The 26,541-nt window shown below is 38.1% G+C and overlaps 1 protein-coding gene across 8 annotated transcripts in view; it reads right to left on the bottom strand.

Annotated features, from left to right (window-relative positions):
• The window catches only part of JAK2 (Janus kinase 2), a 147,010-nt gene that overhangs the window by 81,070 nt on the left and 39,399 nt on the right, over positions 1–26,541 (bottom strand). For 7 of the 8 annotated variants that reach the window (XM_027614590.1, XM_027614588.1, XM_027614591.1 and 4 more), the window contains one exon: positions 553–803. In XM_027614590.1, coding sequence (XP_027470391.1) covers positions 553–772 — 220 coding nt within the window. In that variant the 5' untranslated portion in view covers positions 773–803. Of the gene's footprint in view, positions 1–552; positions 804–2,369; positions 2,389–26,541 lie in introns of those variants that run through there. The other variant, XM_027614594.1, reaches the window with a different exon arrangement.

Raw genomic sequence — 26,541 nt, 5'->3', positions numbered from 1 at the left:
ACACTGGCATATGAGCATTTTAAAAAATAAAAAAATAATAGGTTATCCATGTACATTGTATTAGAGTAGCGTAATTGAAGTGATGATCTATTAACAAGGAGAAAATTGTTTTTTGGTTTTTTTTGGTTTTTTTTTTTAAAGATTTTATTTATTTATTTGAGAGAAAATGAGAGATAGAGAGCACGAGAGGGAAGAGGGTCAGAGGGAGAAGCCGACTCCCTGCTGAGCAGGGAGCCCGATGCTGGACTCGATCCTGGGACTCCAGGATCATGACCTGAGCCAAAGGCAGTCGCTTAACCAACTGAGCCACCCAGGTGCCCCGAAAATTGTTTTTTTTTTAAGATTTTTATTTATTTGTCAGAGAGAGAGAGCACAAGCAGGGGGAGCAGCAGAGACAGAGGGAGAAGCAGGCTTCCCGCCGAGCAGGGAGCCCGATGCAGGACTCGATCCCAGGACCCCAGGATCATGACTTGAAACGAAGGCAGACGCTTAACTGACTGAGCCACCCAGGTGCCCCAAGGAGAAAATATTTTTTTTTATATATATATTTACCACAAGCTTTAGAAGCAGCAACACAAATTTCTTCTGCAACATACTCCCCAGTTGGAAACTTCAGATACTCTCCTTCGGCTTTCTCAAGAGAATGATAAAGATACACCTGTAGGAGTGGATCTATTTGCTTCACGGGATTCGCGTTTCCAGGAATATCACCATTCTGTTGTACAGGAGATACGGATGTTCCTTCCATTTCTGTCATTGTAAGGCAAGCCATTCCCAAGCAGAGTTTTATTCAGAACATTTGCCTGTTAAGAAAAAAAACAGTAAGTTACAAAAGAAAGTGATACCGATAAGGCATCCCTTATATATAAAGAAGGCGTCACTGAAAGCAGTGACTTTGTTAAATTCTTTAACTGAATAAATATTGTGTGCTACTATATACAAAGCACAGTGAGAGACACTGAGATTATAGCCTTCCTGTGGACAAGGACCACAAAGCTAAAGTTTACAAGTTAACTGAGGAAACATAATACAGATATGTAATATTAACAAAACAAACAAAATTAGTCACAGGCACCAGGAGAAGAGATCCCACTAAGGCAACATAAATTCTCAATAAATTAATTACTGTGACAATTGCTTGCTAGTATCTGGAGGGAATAAATAACATTTCAAACTGGGTTTAAACTGATGAGTCTTATTAGAGAGGTCACATTTAAAACTGATTCTGTACAACAGACTGGATTTATATGAATGAAAGACGAACAACATTCTAGGAGAGTAGAACTGTGCTGAGAAGTAGGAAGGTACGAGATCTCTAATTTATTGGGCTGAAGTACAGTATTTGAGAAATTATACCATTTAGGAAAGGATTTAAAAAAAAGATATTTGTGGCAAATTGCAACTAAATACATTTTTCCTTCCCTCTTGATAGAGTCCCATTTTGTTGGGGAGAGCAACATACCCCCCTAAGAACTGTTCTTCCCCACAGATGGATACCACGTGAACCAGTTTCAACAAATGAGATATAAGTGGAGGTTGCTGGGTGGTACTTCCAGGAGCACTCCTTAAAAGGAAGCTGACTTGGCTTCCTTTCTGCATTTTTCTTTTCCCCCTTCACCTTCTTCCTACCTGCCTCTGAGCATAAATATAGGGTAGGGCAATCACTTTAAAACCATGAAGCGGGGTGCCTGGGTGGTTCAGTCAGTTAAGCGTCTGCCTTCGGCTGAGGTCATGATCGCAGGGTCCTGGGAATGAGCCCCAATTTAGGCTCCCTGCTGTGCCAGGAGCCTGCTTCTCCCTCTCACTCTACCCACCCGCCACCCCACCCCCCGCTTGTGATCTCTCTCTCCCTCTCTCTGTGTCAAATAAATAAATTAAAACAAAAAACAAACAAACAAAAAAAAGCCCATGAAGCAACCAGGAAGGAAATGCCAAGAGAATAAAACACCTAGCAAACTTGGGCGCCTGGGTGGCTCAGTCGTTAAGCGTCTGCCTTCAGCTCAGGTCATGATCCCAGGATCCTGGGATCAGGCCCCGCATGGGGCTCCCTACTCCTCGGAAAGCCTGCTTCCCCCTCCTGCTCCCCCTGCTTGTGTTCCTTCTCTCACTGTGTTTCTCTCTGTCAAATAAATAAATAAAATCTTAAAAAAAAAAAAAAACACCTAGCAAACTTAAGCATCCAAATCAATGTCAAGAATCACCTATCTGGGGAGCGGAGCAAGACGGCGGAGGAGTAGGAGACCTAGATTTCGTCTGGTCTCAGGAATTCAGCTGGATAGGGATCAAACCATTCTGAACACCTACGAACTCAACAGGAGATCGAAGAGGAGAGTAGCAACAACTCTCTGAACAGAGAAGCGACCACTTACTGGAAGGTAGGACGTGCAGAGAAGTGAATCCGAGGCGATATTCGGGAAGATAGACGGCGGGGGAGGGGGCCTCCGTGGGCCGCTTCTGGCAAGTGCTAGAGCCGCGGAGCACAAAATCAGACCTTTTAGAAGTCGGCTCCGCTGAGGGACGTCGCTGCAGTGGCTAAGCAGGGGGTGGAACCCTCGCGGGACAGTGTGGTCTCAGGACCCTCGGGGTCACAGAAAGACCGGGGGTGCCTGAGTGCGGCAGAGCTCCCAGGGATCGGAGCGGGGAAGCCGGCTGCAGAGACGGAGCCGAGGCGCGGGCTCTCAGCTCGGGGTGGCCATAAACTGTGATCAGTGACAGTCGGGCCACTGCTCCTCCAGCAGGGACCCAACAAGCGGCAGAGCCGGGGAGACTCCCCTTCCTCCCCGGGGAGGAGCGGCGCGGGAGCGCACCGCAGGGATCTGCTGGGTTTGGAGACGCCACACGGGGTCGGGGGCCAGAGATAGAAACGCTCGGTCACAGGCCGGGTGAGCACGGAGTGCGGCTGGAGACCGGGGACAAGGGAGTGACTGCTTTTCTCTGAGGGCACACCGAGGAGCGGGCCCCGAGTTCTCAGCTCCTCCGCGTGGAGATTGGGAGGCCACCATTTTCGCCCTGGTCCTCCAGAGCTGTACCGAGAGCTTGCAGGGAACAAAAGCTCCTGAGAGCAAACCGGAGCAGCTTCCTTAGGCAGGACCGACAAGGGCGGGGCAATTCCGCCTCCGGCAAAGACATTTGGGAACCACAGCAACAGGCCCCTCCCCCAGAAGATCAGCACGAACAGCCAGCAAGCCAAGACCAAGTTTACCGATCAAGGAGAACGGGAGAACTCCAGCGCTAGGGGAATACTCCACATAGAATTCATGGCTTTTTTTTTACCATGATTCATTAGTTCATCAAAGTTAATTTTTGTTGACTGTTTTTTTTTTATTTTATTTTTCTTTTTCCCTTTTTCAACCAACATCTTATCAATCCCTTTTTTTAAAAAAAAACATTTTTTATTTTTCATTTTTAGAGTCATATTTTATCCCTTCATAATACTTACCCTTATTTTTGGCATATATATGTAAGTTGTTCTCTCTTTAAAATTTTGAGATACAGTTTCTTCTAACAGATCAAAATATACCCTAAATCACTAGTGTATGGCTTTGTTCTAGTCTCCTGCCTGATCACATTCTCTCTCTTTTTCTTTTTCTTAAATCTTCTTTCTTTTTTCAAACAACTTCTTATCAAGTCCTTTTATAAAATCTTTTCTAATTTTCATCTTTACAGTCATCTTCCATCCCTTCATTGTATCAACCCTTATTTTGTACATATATGTCTTTCTTCCTTTAAAATTTAAGGAGGCAATTTTTTCTAACAGACCAAAATACGCCCAAAATCTAGTGTGTGGCACTGATCTATGCACTAGCCTGGTCATATTTGATCATATTCTGCTTTTTTTGTATTGTTCTGTTTTTGTTTTTATCTTTTTTTTCTTTTTTTTTCCTCTCTCTTTTTTCTTTCCTTCCCTTTCTTTTCCCCTGGTTTCAGGTCTTTTTTGATTTGTATACAGTATAATTGCTGGGGACGTTGTAAACCTGTTAGCATTTTGTTCTCTCATTCATCTATTCTCCTCTGGACAAAATGACAAGACGAAAAAAATCACCTCAGCAAAAAGAACAAGAGGTAGTACCGTCTGCCAGGGACCTACTCAATACTGACATTAGTACGATGTCGGACCTAGAGTTCAGAATCATGACTTTAAAGATACTAGCTGGGCTTGAAAAAAGCGTGGAAGTTATTAGAGAAACCCTTTCTGGAGAAATAAAAGAACTAAAATCTAATCAAGTTGAAATCAAAAAGGCTATTGATGAGTGCAATCAAAAATGGGGGCACTAACTGCTAGGATAAATGAGGCAGAAGAGAGAATCAGTGACATAAAAGACCAAATGATGGAAAATAAAGAGGCTGAGAAAAAGAGAGAGAAACAACTACAGGATCACGAGGGCAGAATTCGAGAGATAAGTGATACAATAAGATGAAACAACATTAGAATAATTGGGATCCCAGAAGAAGAGAGAGAGGGGCAGAAGGTATATTGGAGCAAATAATAGCAGAGAACTTCCCTAATGTGAGGAAGGAAACAGGCATCAAAATCCAGGAGGCACAGAGAACCCCTCTCAAAATCAATAATAATAGGTCAACACCCCGACATCTAATAGTAAAACTTATGAGTCTCAGAGACAAAGAGAAAATCCTGAAAGCAGCTCAGGAGAAGAGATATGTAACCTACAATGGTAGAAACATTAGATTGGCAACAGACCTATCCACAGAGACCTGGCAGGCCAGAAAGGACTGGCATGATATCTTCAGAGCACTAAATGAGAAAAATATGCAGCCAAGAATACTATATCCAGCTAGGCTGTCACTGAAAATAGAAGGAGAGATAAAAAGCTTCCAAAACAAACAAAAACTAAAGGAATTTGCAAACACGAAACCAGCCCTCTAAGAAATATTGAAAGGGGTCCTCTAAGCAAAGAGAGAGCCTAAAAGCAGCAAAGATCAGAAAGGAACACAGACAACATACAGTTAACAGTCACCTTACAGGAAATACAATGGCACTGAATTCATACCTTTCAATAGTTACCCTGAATGTAAATGGGCTAAATGCCCCAATCAAAAGACACAGGCTATCAGATTGGATTAAAAAACAAGACCCATCAATATGCTGTCTGCAAGAGACTGGTTTTAGACCCAAAGACACCCCCAGATTGAAAGTGAGGGGGTGGAAAACCATTTACCATGCTAATGGACAACAAAAGAAAGCTGGGGTGGCAATCCTTTTATCAGACAAACTAGATTTTAAAATAAAGACTGGAATAAGAGATGAGGAAGAACACTATATCTTACTTAAAGGGCCTATCCAACAAGAAGATCTAACAATTGTAAATATCTATGCCCCGAACATGGGAGCAGCCAATTATATAAGGCAATTAATAACAAAAGCAAAGAAACACATTGACAACAATACAATAATAGTGGGGGACTTTAACACCCCCCCTGACTGAAATGGACAGATCATCTAAGCAAAAGATCAACAAGGAAATAAAGACTTTAAATGACACACTGGACCAAATGGACTTCACAGACATATTCAGAACATTCCATCCCAAAGCAATGGAATGCACATTCTTCTCTAGTGCCCATGGAACATTCTCCAGAATTGATCACATCCTAGGTCACAAATCAGGTCTCAACCGGTACCAAAAGATTGGGATCATTCCCTGCATATTTTCAGACCACAATGCTTTGAAACTAGAACTCAATCACAAGAGGAAAGTCAGAAAGAACTCAAATACATGGAGGCTAAAGAGCATCCTACTAAAGAATGAATGGGTCAACCAGGAAATTAAAGAAGAATTAAAAAAATTCATGGAAACCAATGAAAATGAAAACACAACAGTTCAAAATCTTTGGGATACAGCAAAGGCAGTCCTGAGAGGAAAGTATATAGCAATACAAGCCTTTCTCAAGAAACAAGAAAGGTCTCAAATACACAACCTAACCCTACACCTAAAGGAGCTGGAGAAAGAACAGCAAATAAAGCCTAAACCCAGCAGGAGAAGAGAAATAATCAAGATCAGAGCAGAAATCAATGAACTAGAAACCAAAAGAACAGTAGAACAGATCAACGAAACTAGGAGCTCGCTCTTTGAAAGAATTAACAAGATTGATAAACCCCTGGCCAGACTGATCCAAAAGAAAAGAGAAATGACCCAAATCAACAAAATCATGAATGAAAGAGGAGAGATCACAACCAACACCAAAGAAATACAAAGAACTATAAGAACATATTATGAGCAACTCTATGCCACCAAATTAGATAACCTGGAAGAAATGGGTACATTCCTAGAGATGTATCAACTACCAAAATTGAACCAGGAAGAAATAGAAAACCTGAACAGACCTATAACCACTAAGGAAATTGAAGCAGTCATCAAAAATCTCCCAAGAAACAAAGGCCCAGGGCCAGATGGCTTCCTAGGGGAATTCTATCAGACATTTAAAGAAGAATTAATACCTATTCTCCTGAAACTGTTCCAAAAAACAGAAATGGAAGGAAAACTTCCAAACTCATTTTATGAGGCCAGCATTACCTTGATCCCAAAACCAAAGACCCCATCAAAAAGGAGAATTACAGACCAATATCCTTGATGAACATGGATGCAAAAATTCTCACCAAAATACTAGCCAATAGGATCCAACAGTACATTAAAAGGATTATTCACCACGACCAAGTGGGATTTATCCCTGGGCTGCAAGGCTGGTTCAACATCCGCAAATCAATCAACGTGATACAATACATTAACAAAAGAAAGAACAAGAATCATGATCCTCTCAACAGATTCAGAAAAAGCATTTGACAAAGTACAGCATCCTTTCTTGATCAAAACTCTTCAGAGTATAGGGATAGAGGGTACATATCTCAATATCATAAAAGCCATCTATGAAAAACCTACAGCGAATATCATTCTCAATGGGGAAAAACTGAGAGCTTTTCCCCTAAGGTCAGGAACGCGGCAGGGATGTCCACTCTCACCACTGCTATTCAACATAGTATTAGAAGTCCTAGCCACAGCAATCAGACAACAAAAAGAAGTCAAAGGCATCCAAATCGGCAAAGAGGAAGTCAAACTCTCACTCTTTGCAGATGATATGATACTGTACGTGGAAAACCCAAAAGACTCCACCCCAAAACTGCTAGAACTCATACAGGAATTCAGTAAAGTAGCAGGATATAAAATCAATGCACAGAAATCAGTGGCATTCCTATACACCAACAACAAGACAGAAGAGAGACAAATCAAGGAGTCGATCCCATTTACAATTGCACCCAAAACCATTAGATATCTAGGAATAAATTTAACCAAAGAGGCAAAGGATCTGTACTCAGAAAACTATAAAATACTCATGAAAGAAACCTAAGAAGACACAAAGAAATGGAAAAACGTTCCATGCTCATGGATTGGGAGAACCAACATTGTGAAGATGTCAATGCTACCTAGAGCAATCTACACATTCAATGCAATCCCCATCAAAATACCATCCACTTTTTTCAAAGAAATGGAACAAAGAATCCTAAAATTTGTATGGAACCAGAAGAGACCCCTAATAGCCAGAGGAATATTGAAAAAGAAAAGCAAAGCTGGCGGCATCACAATTCCGGACTTCCAGCTCTATTACAAAGCTGTCATCATCAAGACAGTATGGTACTGGCACAAAAACAGACACATAGATCAATGGAACAGAATCGAGAGCCCAGAAATGGACCCTCAACTCCCTGGTCAACTTATCTTTGAAAAAGCAGGAAAGAATGTCCAATGGAAAAAAGACAGTCTCTTCAACAAATGGTGCTGGGAAAATTGGACAGCCACATGCAGAATGAAACTGGACCATTTCCTTACACCACACACAAAAATAGACTCCAAATGGTTGAAAGACCTAAACGTGAGACAGGAGTCCATCAAAATCCTAAAGGAGAACACAGGCAGCAACCTCTTCGACCTCAGCCGCAGCAACTTCTTCCTAGAAACATCGCCAAAGGCATGGGAAGCCAGGACAAAAATGAACTATTGGGATTTCATCAAGATAAAAAGCTTCTGCACAGCAAAAGAAACAGTCCACAAAACCAAAAGACAACCGACAGAATGGGAGAAAATATTTGCAAATGACATATCAGATAAAGGGCTAGTATCCAAAATCTATAAAGAACTTATCAAACTCAACACCCAAAGAACAAAGAATCCAATCAAGAAATGGGCAGAAGACATGAACAGACATTTTTCCAAAGAAGACATCCAAATGGCCAACAGGCACATGAAAAAGTACTCAACATCGCTCAGCATCATGGAAATCCAAATCAAAACCTCAATGAGATACCACCTCACACCCGTCAGAATGGCTAAAATTAACAAGTCAGGGAACGACAGATGTTGGCGGGGATGTGGAGAAAGGGGAACCCTCCTACACTGTTGGTGGGAATGCAAGCTGGTGCAACCACTCTGGAAAACAGTATGGAGGTTCCTCAAACAGTTGAAATTAGAACTACCGTTCGATCCAGCAATTGCACTACTGGGTATTTACCACAAAGATACAAATGTAGGGACCCGAAGGGGTACGTGTACCCCAATGTTTATAGCAGCAATGTCCACAATAGCCAAACTGTGGAAAGAGCCAAGATGTCCATCGACAGATGAATGGATAAAGAAGATGTGGTATATATACACAATGGAATATCATGCGGCCATCAAAAGGAATGAGATCTTGCCATTTGCAACGACGTGGATGGAACTGGAGGGTGTTAGGCTTAGTGAAATAAGTCAATCAGAGAAAGACATGTATCATATGACCTCACTGATATGAGGAATTCTTAATCTCAGGAAACAAACTGAGTGTTACTGGAATGGTTGGGGGTGGGAGGGATGGGGTGGCTGGGTGATAGACATTGGGGAGGGTATGTGCTACGGTGAGCGCTGTGAATTGTGCAAGACTGTTGAATCACAGATCTGTACTTCTGAAACAAATAACACAACATATTTTAAGAAAAAAGAAAAAGAAGAAGATAACAGGAGAGGAAGAATGAAGGGGAGTAAGTCAGAGGGGGAGACGAACCATGAGAGATGATGGACTCTGAAAAACAAACTGAGGGTTCTAGAGGGGAGGAGGGTAGGGCGATGGGTTAGCCTGGTGATGGGTATTGAGGAGGGCACGTTCTGCATGGAGCACTGGGTGTTATGAACAAACAATGAATCATGGAACACTGCATCAAAAACTAATGATGTAATGTATGGTGATTAACATAACAATAAAAAATTTAAAAAAAAAAGGAATCACCTATCTAGGGGCGCCTGGGTGGCTCAGTCATTTAAGTGTCTGCCTTTGGCTCAGGTCATGATCCCAGGGTCCTGGGATCGAGCCCCGCATCGGGCTCCCTGCTCCTGGGAAGCCTGCTTCTCCCTCTCCCACTCCCCCTGCTTGTGTTCCTGATCTCGCTGTGTCTCTCTCTGTCAAATAAATAAAATCTTAAAAAAAAAAAAAAAAAGAAAAAAAGAATCACCTATCTACCACCAGACATCTTATTATTTGTAAATGAATGCAATCCTAACTGCTATGGTGCAATATTAAGAAAAGTCTGAATATCATATCAAAGAATTTAAGGCACACCTGGCTGGCTCAGTCAGTAGAGCATGCGACTCTTAATCTCAGAGTCATGGAGCCTACTTAAAAATAAATATATAAATAAATAGATCAGATCAAAGAAGTTAAACTTTATCCTACAGTCAGTGATCAATTAGAAAGTTGAAACAGAAACAGTTACAAAGCTACTGCAATAGTCTAGGTAGTAGTAAGATCCTGAAATGAAACCACAACAGCTGAATGATGAATGGTAATATAACAGCAAGAATTCATGCAACCTGGTAACTAACTGAATACAGAAGCCAGGAGCCCAGTCACGGGATGAATAAGTCAGGGGAATAAAGGGTGCAGCACAGCGAACACAGTTAATGCTACTGTAGCAGCGTACAAGGGTGCAGTAGTGTTGACGGCTACACTCGGGGTGAGCACAGCAGAATGTACAGAGACGCGGAAGCACTACCCTATACACCTGAGACTAAAGCAACACTCTGTTTCAACTATAGTCAAATCTAAAAAAAAAAAAAATGTTTTTAAAGCCAGAAGTAAAAGACAGTGCGAAGATTTCAGGTTTGGGAGACCTATAATACCATTAATGGAAATGAGGAAATGAAGACTTTGCCCCTTGACATGGGCAGGTGAGGAGAATCAAGACTGCTGCTTTACAGACTTTTGTTTAGAAATGGAAGTAGGGCAATTACACAAGCATCTAGCTAGCAGCTAAAACATGAGATTGATATGTGAAAGAGCTAAAAATCTGACAACCTTTCCCACAGATGTACTCACTTAAATCATGAGCAGAGCCATGTGAAGGGAGAAGGGGAAAATGATAGCAAACATACGCATACAGCATTTACTGAGTGCCAAGCACTATACTAAGTTTAGACATTAAAGGAAAGAAAATTCAATGAAGTGCAAGGTGAAATTTAGCTCTGTATCTAACTATAAGAACCTTATTAAATTAGAGAAAATACTAGAGTTAATACTTAGTTCTTCAAATAACTGGGGACTTCCAGTGAGTAGAGAAACAAGAAACTGGCAATTGTTAAAACCGTAAGATTTTTGAAGTCCACCTGCAACTGGATACACAAATTTCAAAATTTTAATTTGTTCAAAAATAACAATTTCTAGAAATGTTCTTTTCATTTATTACATTCTTTTTTCCTCAATTAGAGAATATCATCTAAAATGAACTCTTAGCCATTAAGGGGCAAATTTGCAAGAATTTCATCAATTTGTGCTCACCATTGTTTTGGATCCTATGCTTTCCTTCTGGACTTTTTTCTGCTGAAATGTGTCTTTTAGTAGGTCTCTCAGTGAGGCCCTAACGATTTTAAGTTGTAGTCTTTGTCTGAAAACAACCTTTTTCCCACCATACTGAAATATAATTGATAAAATTATAAGACACTTGGAGTATACATGATGATTCACGTTGTATACACTGTGAAATCATTCCCCAGCACTGAGTTAGCACATCTGTCACCCCATGTAGGTACTTTCTTTACCCGAGTGAGGCCATTTAACTCCTACTCTCTTAAAAAATGTCAATTATACAATACAATGTTCACAACTATAGTCACCATGTTATATTAGATCTTCAAAACTTAACTACCTTATAACTGAAAATCTATAGCCTTTTGCCAATTTCTCCCAAATCCCAGCCCCTAGCAAGACTTTTCTACCATCTGTTTCTTAAAGTTAGACTCTTTTTTTTTTAATTACACATGTAAGTGGTACCATGCACTATTTGTCATTCTAACTTATTTCACTTGCCCCTGAGGTTCTTCCATGTTGTTGCAAATAATGTGTATTCCTTTATTAAGGCTGAATAATATTCCTGTGTGTGTGTGTGTGTGTGTGTGTGTGTGTGTGTGTGTGTGTGTGTACACATACTTACTTCTTCCTGATTTGGATCCTTCTGATATCCTATACAAACCCATACAATCTACTGATAACAATTATAAACTCTAGAACAAACTATGCTAAAAAAAAAACAACACTGAAGACATTGACAAGCAAACAAAAGCAGACAGCAGCTGGACAAGATGTGACCCTGGACCCCAGGAAAAACACTGAATGAAGTCCATGTTTATCCATCTTTTATCCTGAGGGAACTACAAGGTCTGTGTCATGCCCAGTGGTTGCTGGGAAAGAGGACAGAGCTCGTATACAAAGCTGTAGTCTTACTGGCTGGAAGAATCAAGGAATAAACTTTGGAGCTGCTAAATCAGATAGAAATTGAAGGTAGAAATCCTGGAAAAAAAGAGTCAAGGGACTGACTCTTGAACTCCCATGCATGGGATGAAAATCCAAAAAGCCCAGGGAGAGGCAATAACTAGAAATCTAAAAGAAATAGGAAGAGATTTCATTAGCTACCTAGTCCTGGAGAATCAGGTTGGATTTAGAAGGAATTGGTAAATACACCAGCCTTTTCATTGAAACTCCAGAAAAGCCACATTTGAGGAATAAAAGCCACATATTAGAAATAAGGACAAAACTGGAATGAACAGTCTAAACAAAGCCTAACACCAAGCCTCCACAGGATCAAGGTGAACTACCTGCTAGAATAAAGCTCTACACTTCAAAGAAAGACTGAAATCCACACTACCCAGAGTTTATACAAGATATCATCCACAACAGACAAGAGTCAACTGAAACTTACTTAACATAAAGACAAAATGTGATATAGAGTCAAGAGACAAAATATGAAGAAATGGATTGACAGCAAACCCAAATGTTGGGATTTATTTTATAAAGTTTGTTTACTATGATACACATGTAAAAGAATCTACACTAAAAGATAAATACATGAAGATGTAAAAACCATATGACTTCTACAATACTGAGCAATCTAACACATGTGAACAAGACAGAAGAAATATTTGGAAAAATATTCACTAAAGTTTTTCTAATTTTGAAAACCTCAAACCACAAATACAAACAGTTCATGTAGCCCCAATTCGTAAAAATCCATATCTAGTCATCTCATAATCAAAATGCCAAAAATCAAAGAGAAAATCTTCAAAGTAGCCACATACATACAGGAGAGCCACAGTAAGACTTAAACTGACATCTCAAAAATGACCTTTAAAATTTAAGATAAACAAATGTATTTTCAGATAAATGGATGCTGAGAGAACACATCATCAAAAAAAAACCCAAACTTTAAGAAATGCCCAAAAAAAAAGTTCTCTGGATTAAGGCAAATGATACCAGATGCAAACTTAGGTTTGTAGAATGCAATGAAGAAGTCAAAAATAGTAAATATGTGAGTAAGTATAACATTCTATTTTTCTTTCCTTTCTTAAATTCTTTAAAAGATAATTAACAATTGTTTAAAAGCATGATAATAATGTACAGTGAAATTTATAACAGATGTAAAAGCAAAAGAGATGACAACAATAGCCGAAAGGATGAAAAGGAGTAAATTAAAAAGTACATGTAAATAAATTCATGAGAGCTTGGAAAAATAAGAAACAGTGCCATCAACAAAATCAGAAATTTCAAAGAACTGATGGAAGATAAAAAGTAGACAGGAACAGATGACAGACACAGCAGAATGGAAGAAATAAAGACTATTTAAAATACACACAGAAGAAGGTATTAACAGGCATTAAAAATAGTTGTCTGCACACACATACAAAAAGTATAAATATGCAATGATAACCAAGGATCAGGGTATACTGGGGGTGAAGGGGGACAGGAAGGACGCATAAAAGAGGAGGGCACAAATGAGCAGCAGAACAGCTAACTCCAGAGGAAACAAAGATAGTACATGGGAGAGAGTGTTTTTAAAAGTTCTCCTTCAGATGAATACCTACCATTTACATCAACGTGGATGGAATCGGAGGGGATTACGCTGAGTGAAATAAGTCAATGAAAGAAAGACAATTATGTGGTTTTGCTCATATGTGGAATATAAGAAATAGCACAGAGGATCATGGAGGGAAAACTGAATGGGAGGAAATTGAGAGAGGGAGATGAACCATGAGACTCTTGACTCTGGGAAACAAACTGAGGGCTGCAGAAGGGGAGCTGGGTAGGGGGATGGGGAAACTGAGGGATGGGCATTAAGAATGGCACGTGATGTGATGAGAACTGGGTGTTATAAGCAACTGATGATTCACTGAACACTACATTTGAAACTAGTGATGTACTATATGTTGGCTAATTGAATTTAAATTAAAAAAAATTCTTGGTATCCTCAGAGAGATTCGGAATATTTTGAAAACATAAAGAATCAATAAAGGATCATTAAAAAGGATCAGAGAATGAAAATAGTAACTACAAAAAAAAATGACAATGAAAACACTGAATAATACAACTAAAGATATCAAATAATTTGGATGACAAATTCAAGACAAAATCCTGGTTTCCTAGATCAAAAGAGAGAAATAGCAAGAAACTAAGAAAGAGGAGGAAATAATCAAGAAAGTATAACTCTAAGAGCCCTAGAAGGAAGAAAAAAGAACATAGACAAGAAAAAAACATTTAAAAATAAAAGAAGAAATTTCACTGGTGTTAAAGATACCTAGGTTCACAGTAAAAGAATCTTCTGAGAGGAGATATAATTTTAAAAAGACTTTTAGGGCGCCTGGGTGGCTCAGTTGGTTAAGCGACTGCCTTCGGCTCAGGTCATGATCCCGGAGTTCCGGGATCAAGTCCCACATCGGGCTCCCTGCTCGGTAAGGGAGCCTGCTTCTCCCTCTGACCCTCCCCCCTCTCATGTACTCTCTCTCTCTCATTCTCTCTCTCTCAAATAATAAATAAATCTTTAAAAAAATAAAAAAAGAAAAAGAAAATCTTTAAAAAAAAATAAAAAGACTTTTACTTACACAGATAGAAATAAACAGAACACTAGAGATAATAAGGAAACTCTAAAAGAGTTCAAATTTTAACTCTTGAGTACTCAGAGCTTCCACCTATACATATAAATATGGCTGATGAAAACACATATGCACTGAGATTGGTCTATCTTTAAATTCATAAACTCTAACTGCAAATGAGCCATTAGTGCTGCTCACCTATAATTTCATATTTCCTTAATCCATTTACTCTCCCACTTTTCTAATCTATCTCATACCTTATCCTTTCTCCTCTATCACCAAAACTGCCACACCAACTCTTACTTTCCACCTCCTATATTCCATTGAAAAATAAAATCAAGGGAACACCAACGACACATCCTTTTCAAATGCACCTGTAATATTCCTGAAAGTAAACCACATGTTACACCATAGCACAATTCCCAACAAATACTAAAGGAATATATTCAAAATATGAACAATGGAGCAAGCAACCATTTTATCTATTTAAGACCCATAATGTTGGCTTAATGTATGTAATTCTTAAAAATACTGAAGAAATAACAACACTGAGAGGATCACATAAAAAAGTAAAACTGACCTTTATCACTACCCACTCTTTTTATTCTCTGAATCAACACTCGTAACAACTTTTTTTAATTTTATTTATTTATTTGAGAGAGAGAGAATGAGAGAGGGAGAGCACATGAGGGTGGGAGGGTCAAAGGGCGAAGAAGACTCCCTGCTGAGCAGGGAGCCCGATGCAGGACTCAATCCAGGGACTCCAGGATCATGACCTGAGCCGAAGGCAGTCACTCAACCAACTGAGCCACCCAGGCACCCAACACTCATAACAATTTGATGAGAATTAATTAAGAAGTAGATGTAGAGATAGTCCAAGATGGCAGAGAAGTAGGAGACCTTAGTTTCATCTGGCCCCAGGAATTCAGCTACATAGCTATCAAATCACTCTGAACACCCGTGAACTCAACAAAGATCTAAGAAAAGAACAGCTGCAACTCTACAAATAGAAAAGAGACCACCTTCTGCAAGGTAGGAGATGCAAAGTGAATCCGAGGCAATATATCAGGAAGATAATCTTGGGCGGGGGGGGGGGGGGGGAAGGGAGCCTCCTCCACAAGCCTAACCAGAAAGTGATATAGCAGTGGAGCACAAAATCAGAACCTTTATAAGTCTGTTCCAGTGAGGGACGTCCCTGCCTGAAAGGTGCTCAGGTGGCAAAGCTGGGCAGAATCCTAGATGGGACAGTGTGGTCTCAGGAACCCGGGGTCACAGGAACACCAGGAGTGCCTGAGTATGGCAGAGTTCCCAGGCATTAGAGTGGAAAAGTTGGCTGCAATCAGTGAGCCAAGGAGTGGCCTCTCAGCTCAGAGTTGCCATGTACCCTGGACCTTGGCAAGGTCGGGTAACCACTCTGGGAGCAGAGGCCCAGCAAGCAACAGAACCCTGGGAGACACCCCTCTCTTCCTCCCCTGGGAGGAGCGGCGCTAGTGCACACCAAAAGAGCCTGCAGGGTTTAGAGACTCAAAGGAGGGTGTGTGCCTGAGATAGAAACACTCCATCACAGGCTGGGTGAGCACCAAGTGGTCGGGGGAGACCAGGGAGACAGGACTGATTGACTGCTTTTCCCTAAGGGTGCACTGAAGAGTGGGGCCCCAAGCTCTCGGCTCTGGGGCTGGAGATTGGGAGGCTACAATTCTCATTGTCACGTTCTAAAGCTGCAAGGAAAGCCTTCAGGGAAAAAAAAAAAAAACACATAAAGCAATCTAGAGCTTACTTAGCCTGGCCCCCTGGCAAGGGAGGTGCAATTCCGCCTGGGGCAATAACACTTGAGACTCAATGTAACAGGCCATCCCCCAGGATATCACCCAGAACAGCCTGCTAAGACCAATATTACCGATCATAGAGAACTGCAAAACTTCAGTGCTAGAGGAAAATAGAATATAGAATTCATGGTTTTTTCCCCCATGATTCTTCAGTCTTTCAATTTTAATTTTTCTCTTTCCTTTTTCAACCAATTTATTTTATCAACTCTTTTTTTAAAATCTTTTTTAATTTTCATTTTTACAGTTACATTCTATCCTTCCATTGTATGTAATTTTATTTTTGGATATATATGTAAGTTTTACAATCTTGAGATGCAGTTACTTTTAACAAACAGACAAAAATACACGCAGAATCCAGTGTATTGCTCTGTTCTGTTCAACTGTCTGATTATAATCTCTCTTTTTCTTTTTAATTTTTTTTTTTTTTTTCAGTTTCGTGTCTCTTCTGATTTGTTTAGTGTATATTTCTCTGGGATCGTCATTGCCATTTTAGTCTTTTGTTCTCTTGTTCATCTATTCTTCAATGGACAAAATGACAAGATGAAAAACTCACCTCAAAAAAGAGAACAAGAGGCAGTACAGACTGCCAGGGAACTAATAAGTATAATATAAATAATGTTGGAACTACGGTTCAGAATAATGATTATAAGGATAGTAGCTGCACTTGAGAAAAGCATAGAAGACACTAGAGAATCCCTTTCTGGAAAAATAAAAGAACTAAAATCTAATCAAGTTGAAATAAAAAAGGCTATTAATGAGATGCAATCAAAAATGGGAGGCTCTAACTGCAAGGATAAGTGGGGCAGAAGAGAGAATTGATGATATAGAAGACCAAATGGTGGAGAATAAAGAAACTTAGAGAAAGAGAGATAAACAACTATTGGATCACAAGGGGAGAATTCAAGAGATAACTGATACCATAAAGCTAACGATACTAGAATAATTGGGGTCCGAGAAGAAGAAGGGGAGGGCACAAAAGGTATATTGGAGCAAATTATTATAGAGAGAACTTCCCTAATCTAGGGAAGGAAAAAGATATTCAAGTCCAGGAGGCACAGAGAACCCCCATCAAAATCAATAAAATATGTCAACACCTTGACATATAATAGTGAAGCTTGCAAATTTCAAAGATGAAGAGAAAATCCTGAAAGCACCTCAGGACAAGAGGTCCTTAACCTATAAGGTAGAATATAAGGCTGGTAACAGACCTGTTCACAGACACCTGGCAGGCCAAAAAGGACTGGCATGATATATTCAATGTGCTAAATGGGAAAAATACACAGCCAAGAACACTTTATCCAGCAAAGCTGTCATTCAGAATAGGAAAGATAAAGAACATCCAAGACAAATAGAAACTAAAGGAATTTGTGAACACTAAACCAGCCCTGCAAGAAATATTAAAGGGCATCTTCTGAGCCAAAAGAGCTCAAAAGTAACAAAGAACAGAAAGGAACAGAGACACTCTCAGGAACAGCAACTCTACAAGTAATACAATAGCACTAAAGTCATATCTTTCAATAATTACTCTGGATGTAAATGGATTAAATGCTCCAATCAAAAGACACGGGGATTCAGACAGGATTAAAAAAACAAGATCCATCAAAATGCTGCTTACAAGGGATTCATTTTAGACCCAAAGACACCACCAGACTGAAAATGAGGGGGAGGAGAACCATTTATCATGCCAATGGACGTCAAAAGAGAGCTGGAATAGCCATCCTTATATCAGACAAACTAGGTTTTAAAACAAAGACTGTAATCAGAGATGAAGAAGGAGACTATATCATAATAAAAGGGTCTATCCAACAAGAAGATCTAACAATTGTAAATGTTTATGCCCCTAACTTGGGACAAGCCAAATATATAAACCACTTAATAAAAAAATTAAAGAAACTAATTAATAATAATACAATAACAGGTGGTGACTTTAACACCCCACTCGCAGCAATGGACAGATATCTTAGCAGGAAACAAATGCTGTTAATGACACACTGGACCAGATGGACTTCACAGATATAATCACAGCATTCCATCCTAAAGTAAAATACACATTCTTCTTGAGTGCACATGGAACATTCTCCAGAATAGATCACATACTGGGTCACAAATCAGGTCTCAACTGGTACAAAAAGACTGAGATTTCACCATGCATATTTTTAGACCACAATGCTTTAAAACTTGAAGTCAACCACAAGAAAAAATTTGGAAGGAACACAAATACATGCAGAGTAAAAAGCATCCTACTAAAGAATGAATGGGTCAACCAGGAAATTAAAGAAGAATTTTAAAAAAATTCAGAGGAACAAATGAAAATGAAAACACAACTGTTCAAAATCTTTGGATGAAGCAAAGGTGGTCCTAAGAGGGAAGTATATAGCAATACAAGCCTGTCTCAAGAAACAAGAAAAGAAAGGTCTCAAATACAAACCTAACCCTACCCCTAAAGGAGCTGGAAAAAGAACAACAAATAAAGCCTAAACCCAGCAGGAGAAGAGAAATAATAAAGATCAGAGCAGAAATCAATGAAATAGAAACCAAAGAACAGTAGAACAGATCAACAAAACTACAAGCCCGTTCCCTGAAAATTTTAAGACTGATAAAGCCCTGGCCAGACTTATCAAAAAGAAGAGAGAAAGGACCCAAATAAATAAAATCATGAATGACAGAGGAGAGATCACAACCAACACCACAGAAATACAAACAATTATAAGAACATATTATGAGCAACTATTTGACAAAAAATTAGGCAATCTGGAAGAAATGGATGCATTGCTAGAGACATATAAACTACCAAAACTGAACCAGGAAGAAAGAGAAAATCTGAATAGACCCATAATCAGCAAGGAAACTGAAGCAGTATTCAAAAATTTCCCAACAAACAAGAGTCCAGGGCCAGATGCCTTCCCAGGGGAATTCTACCAAACATTTAAAGAATAATTCATACCTATTCTTCTGAAACTGTATGGAAGGAAAACTTCCAAACTCTTTTTATGAGGCCAGCATTACCCTGATCCCAAAACCAGACAAAGACCCCACCAAAAAGGAGAATTATAGACCAATATCCCTGATGAACATGGCTGCCAAAATTCTAACCAATAGGGTCCAACAGTACATTAAAAGGATTATTCACCTCGACCAAATGGGATTTGTTCCTGGGCTGTAAGTGTGGTTCAATATCTTCAAATCAATCAACGTGATATACTACGTTAATAAAAGAAAAGACAAGAACCATATGATTCTCTCAAGAGGTGCAGAAAAAGCATGTGACAAAGTACAGTATCCTTTCTTGATTAAAACTCTTCCCAGTGTAGGGATAGAGGGTCCATAACTCAATATCCTAAAAGCCATATACAAAAAGCCCACAGCAAATATTCTCAAGGGGGAAAACTTGAGAGCTTTTTCCCTAAGGTCAGGAACACAGCAGGGATGTCCACTCTCACCACTATTATTCAACATAGTACTAGAGGTCCTAGGCTCAGCAATTAGACAACTGAAAGAAACAAAAGGCATCCAAATCGGCAAAGAAGTCAAACTCTCACTCTTTGCAGAAGACACGATACTCTATGTGGAAAACCCAAAAGACTCCACTCCAAAACTGCTAGAACTCATACAGGAATTCAGCAAAGTTGCAGGATATAAAATCAATGCACAGATATCAGTTGTGTTTCTATACACTAATGATGAGACCAAAGAAAGAGAAATTAAGGAGCCAATCTCATTTACAATTGCACCAAAACCATAAGATACCTAGGAATAAACCTAACCAAAGAGGCAAAGGATCTGTACTCACAAAACTATAGAACACTCATCAACGATACTGAGGAAGACACAAGGAAATAGAAAAATGTTCCATACTCATGGATTTGAAGAACAAATATTGTTAAAATGCCTATACTACCTAGAGCAATCTTTACATTCAATTCAATCCCCATCAAAATACCATCAACTTTTTTCACAGAGCTGGAACAAATAACCCTAAAATTTGTATGAAACCGTGAAAGACCCCAAATAGCCAAAATAATGTTGAAAAGCAAACCAAAACTGGTGGCATCACAATGCCAGAATTCAAGCCTTATTACAAAGCTGTAGTCATCAAGACAGCTTGGTACCAGCAGAAAAACAGACACATAGATCAATGGAACAGAATAGAGAACCCAGAAATGGACCCTCAACTCTATGGTCAACTAATCTTCAACAAAGCAGGAAAGAATATTCAATGGAAAAAAGACAGTCTCTTCAACAAATGGTGTTGGGAAAATTGGACAGCCACATGCAGAAGAATGAAACTGGACCATTTCCTTATACCATACACAAAAATAGATTCAAAATGGATGAAAGACCTAAATGGGAGACAGGAGTCCATCAAAATCCTTGAGGAGAACAGAGGCAACAACCTTTGTGACCTCGCCGCAGCAACTTCTTGCTAGACACGTCTCCAAAGTCAAGGGAAACAAGGGCAAAATGAACAACTGGGACTTCATCAAGATAAAAAGCTTTTGCGCAGCAAAGGAAACACTCAACAAAACCAAAAGACAACCGACAGAATAGGAGAAGATATTTGCAAATGACATATGAGATAAAGGGCTAGTATCCAAAATCTATAAAGAACTTATCAAACTCAACACGTAAAGAACAAATAACCCAATCAAGAAATGGGCAGAAGACATGAACAAACATTTCTGCAAAGAAGACATCACATGAACAGACACATGAAAAAATGCTCAACATCGCTTGGCATCAGGGAAATCCAAATCAAAACCTAAATGAGATATCACCTCACACCAGTCAGAATGACTAAAATGAACAAGTCAGGAAACAACAGATGTTGGCAAGGATGCGGAGAAAGGGGAACCCTCCCACACTGTTGGTGGGAATGCAAACTGGAGCAGCCACTCTGGAAAACAGTATGGAGGTTCCTCAAAAAGTTGAAAATAGAGCTACCCTACAACCCAGCAATTGCACTACTGGGTATATACCCCAAAGATACAAATGTAGAGATCCAAAGGGACACCTGCACCCCAGTGTTTATAGCAGCAATGTCCACAATAGCCAAACTATGGAAAAAACCCAGATGTCCATCAACGGATGAATGGATAAAGAAGATGTGGTGTGTGTGTATATATATGTATATATATACACACACACACAATGGAATACTATTCAGCCATCAAAAAAATGACATCTTGTCATTGGCAATAATGTTGACAGAACTAGAGGGTATTATGCTGAGCGAAGTAAGTCAATCAGAGAAAGACAATTATCATATGATCTCACTCATATGTGGAATTTAAGAAACAAAACAGAGGATCAGAGGGGAAGAGAGGAAAAAATAAAACAAGACGAAATCAGAGAGGGGGACAAACCACAGGAGACTTTTAATCATAGGAAACAAACTGAGGGTTGCTGGCGGGATGGGATAATGGAGATGGACATTAAGGAGGACACAGGATGGTATTAGGCAAGAGTGATTAATCACTGACCTCTACCTCTGAAACTAATAATACATTATATTAAAAAGTGCATTTAATTGCAAAATAGGACATATGATATTCAGTAACACTCAATATTCTGTAAACTGACGCTATTCTTAATAACTTCAACCAAAAAGAAAAAATATCTTGAAATATACAAAGTTCTGCATGTGAACTGATGTAAACTTACAAATGCACTTAAATTAAAAATCTCTTATGGAAATTATGACCACTGATAAAAGTATCATAACATGTACTTATTATATAGTATGTTCTCTTATCACAATGGGATTAAACTAAAAATCAGTAACATAAAAATGATTAGAAAATCCCCATATATTCAGAAATTTAGGAACACACTTTTAAATAACTAATGCTGCAAAGAAGAAATCAGAAAATACTTTGAGTTAAATGATAAAAATATGAAAGAAATTCAGTAAAAGTGTTTACTAGCATATTTAGTATTAAAGTCTTATGTGAGAAAAGAATAAAGCTAAACAAAATTAAAGAATGAGCTTTTACACCAAGAAGCTAGGAAAAGAACAACAAATTAAGCTAAGGACCACAGGAGGAAAAATATTTAAGAGCAGAAATCAGTGGTAAAAAAAAAGTTGGCTTTTAAACATCAATAAAATTGATAAAACACTAAAAATGACTGATTTTTTAAAAAGAGAAAACATAAATGACCAATATCAAGAATGAAAATTATACATTACCAGAGCTTCCAATATTAAAAATATATGTTAATATAGGAACGTCCTCCAAAAAAATTGAAATTTTTGAAGAAATGAACAAGTTTACTGAAAAATACAACTTATTAAAACTGACAAAGGAAAAAAAACTGACAAAGGAAGAAAGATAATTTCAAAATTCTAGTATTTATTAAATATATGGAATATATATCTTAAAACTTCTCCACAAAGAAAATTCAATGCCCATTGACTTTCTTAGTGAATTTTTCCAAACATATGCAAGAATAAAGAACTTACACAAACTATTTCAGTAGATAGAAATTAGAAAACACTTCTCCAATATTTTAAGAATACAAACATAATACAAAATGTAATAAGATTGTGACAGAGAAAATTATATGTAAATGTCTCTTAGAAACATATATGAAAAAAATAGTAAGATACTAGCAAATTGAATCTAGTAATATTTTAAAAGACTAACAAATCTTGACTGGGTTAGTATACCCCAGATACGCTAAGTTATTTTAACATTTAAAAATCAATCAATAGAATTTACCACATTATTAGAATACATGAGAAAAGTAATACATGACCATTTCAATAGATGTAGAAACTGACTCTGATAAAATTCAACAGTGGTTTTTGAATAGAAACTCTCATCTAAACTAGCTAAAAAAGCATACTTCCTCATTCTGATAAAAAGCTATGAAAGATCTTGAATTAAAATACTTTTTGGTGCAATACTGATCTCATTCTTCTTGAATTCAAAAACTTAATAAATATGTCTAAAATCATGACTTCCACTCAACATTTTAATGGAGGTTCTGCCCAACTCATTAAGGCAAGAAACATAAATAAAACGTACAATGATTAGAAAGAAGGAATTAAAACTATCATATTCACAGATGGTATGACTATATATGCAGAAAAATTTAAAGAACAATTACTGGGGCGCCTGGGTGGCTCACTGATTAAGCGTCTGTCTTCAGCTCAGGTCATGATCCCAGGGTCCTGGGACTGAGCCCCACATCGGGCTCCCTGCTCAGTGGGGACTCTGCTTCTCCCTCTCCCACCCCCCTGCTTGTGTTCCCTCTCTCACTGTGTCTCTGTCATATAAATAAAAAAAATCTTACTAAAAAAAAGAATATAACAATTACTAAGTGAATTTAGTAAGAACAGTGCATACAAAATCAATATACAAAACTTAAGTGACTTCCTTATACCAGAAGCAATTTAAAAAGTGAAGATTAAAAACCATACCATTAACAACAGTAACAAAAAGTCAAATATTTAGGAATAAATCTATTGAAATATCTAAGAATTCTGTAATAAAAACTGTAAAACATTGCTGGAAAAAATAAAGGTCAGCTAAAGAATGGAAAAATAGAACATATAGATATAAAACTACAGAAAAACTCAGTATTGTTCAGTTATCAACTCCTCTCTAAATTGATTTATAGATTCAACACAGTCCCAATTAAAATCTTAGCAGTTATGGGAATTTACAAGGTAATATCTACATAGAAAGCAAAGGATTACAAGAAGCAAAATAATCTAGAAGAGCTAACTTGGAGGATTTACATGACCACACATCAAGATTTACTATGATGTTAGAGTAATTAAGTCAAGTTGGTACTGGCATAAATACAGAAAAATAGAGCAAAGGAACAAAGAGAGTTGAGAAAAATATCCACACATAAGGTAACCTGAGAACAGATGTATCATCTGCATTTTGGTGGCGAAATGTTGGTCTTTACAATAAGTGTTTCTCAAATGACTTTTAAATGGCAAGGGAAAAAAGAAATCCTGACCCCCAATTTATAACCATACAACGATATTGAGATGGATAACTCACCAGTATGTAAAAAGTCATATAATAAACATTCCAGAAAAAAATTAATATCTTCATGATATCTCTTAGAACAAGACATTAAAAAACTACAATAAATAGATTTATATACTAGACTTCTTATATACATATGGTAATAGTTTCAAGTCACATGAAGCAAAAAGGTAAAGAGAGAAATGGGCAAAACAACTATAATAGCTAGAAATTTTAATACTCCTGTCCAGAATTAACAAAAATAAAACAGATCAAAAAAAGAAGTAAGAATTTTGAAGACCTGAACATCACCAGCTAAACATTTACAGCACACTATATGCAACAAACGTGGAATGTACATCCTCTTCAAGTACACATGGAACATTCACTAAGTTATACCATATACCAGTCTAGTCTATAAATTAAGTTTAGTGAATTTGAAAAGATTAAATTTAAAAAGCCTAAATTTATAAAAATTATGTTCTTGAAAAGTATAAGACATTGATGAAAGAAACTGAAAACAATAATAGAAAGATATATTGTTCATAAATTGGAAGAATTATTAATGTGAAAATGTACATATTACCCAAAGGAATCTACAGATTCAATGCAATCCTCATCATAATACCAAAGGCATTTTTCACAGAATTAGAGCAAAGAATCCTAAAATTTACATGGAACAAAAGACACCCAAATAACCAAAGAAATCTTGAGACAGAAGAACAAAGCTGAGGTATCACTCTCCCAGACTTCACACTACACTACAAAGCTATAGTAATCAAAGCAGTATGGCACTGGTCTGAAAACAGACACAAAGATAATAGAATTAAACAGAGAGCCTAGAAATAAACCCACACATATGGTCAATCAGCCCATGACAAAGGAGGCAAGAATATATAATATAGAAGGACAGTTTCTTCAATAATTGGTGTTGGGAAAACTAATCCGCTACACACAAATGAAACTGGACCACTACCTCACATCATATACAAAAATAAATTCAAAATGGGTTAATAAGTTGAATGTAAGACCTGAAACTCTAAAATTAGTAGAAGAAAACATGGATTGAAGCTCTTTGACTTTGAATAGACATTTTACCAGAGAAGACATACAGGCAGCCAACAGGAACATGAAGAGATGCTGAACATCACTAATTATCAGGGAAATGCAAATCAGAACACACATATTACCTCACACCTGTCACGCAGGCTATTATCAAAAAGACAAAAAATAAGTGTTGGTAAGGATGTGGAGAAAAGGGAACCCCTGCACACTGTTGGTTGGAATGTAAATTGGTACAGCCAGTATGGAAAACAGTGGCTATATCAGTTTGCATTCCCACCAACAGTACAAGAGAGTTCCTTTTTCTCCACACCCTTGTCAACACTTGTTGTTTCTTGTATTGTTGATTTTAGCCATTCTGATAGGTGAGGTGATATCTCACTGTAGTTCTGATTTGCATTTCCCTGATAATAGGTAATGTTGAGCATCTTTTCATAGGTCTATTGGCCATCTGCATGTCTTTTTTTGGAGAAATGTTTGTTCATGTCTTCTTCCCATTTTTTAATTGGGTGATTTGGTTTTTGGGTAGTGAGTTGTATAGGTTCTTTACATATTTTGGATACTAACCCCTTATTAGATATGTCATTTGCAAATATCTTCTCCCATTCAGTAGGTTGCCTACTAGTTTTGGTGACTGTCTCCTTTGCTGTGCAGAAGCTTTTTATTATGATGCAGTCCCAATAGTTTATTTTTGCTTTTCTTTTCTTTGCCTCAGGAGACATACAAGAAAAATGTTGCTACAGTTGATGTTAGAGAAATTACGGCCTGTGCACTCTTCAAGGATTTTTATGGTTTCAGGTCTCACATTTAGGTCTTTAATCCATTTTCAGTTCATTTTTGTGTATAGTGAAAGTGGTTCAGTTTCACTCTTTTGCATGTAGGTGTCCAGTTTGACCAACACCATTTGTTGAAGACTGCCTTTTTCCCATTGTACATTCTCTCCTTTGTCAGAGATTAATTGACCATATAATTGTGGGTTTATTTCTGAGTTTTCTGTTCTATTCCATTGACCTATATGTCTATTTTTATGCCAGTACCATACTGTTTTCATTACTATAGCTTTGTAATGTAATTTGAAATCTTGGAGAGGGATACCTCCAACTTTGCTCTTTTTCAATATTGCCTTGGCTATTCTGTGGTTCCATACCAGTTTTAGAATCATTTGTTCCACTTCTGTGAAAAACTGCTGTTGGTACTTTGATAGGGAATGCATTAAATCTATACAGAGCTTTGGGTAGTATAGACATTTTAACAATATTTGTTCTTCCGATC

This window comes from Zalophus californianus, chromosome 13, assembly GCF_009762305.2.
Source record: "Zalophus californianus isolate mZalCal1 chromosome 13, mZalCal1.pri.v2, whole genome shotgun sequence".
Lineage (NCBI taxonomy): Eukaryota > Metazoa > Chordata > Mammalia > Carnivora > Otariidae > Zalophus > Zalophus californianus.
The sequence above is the reverse complement of the archived record's forward strand: the minus strand, read 5'-3'. Positions and strand labels throughout refer to the sequence as shown.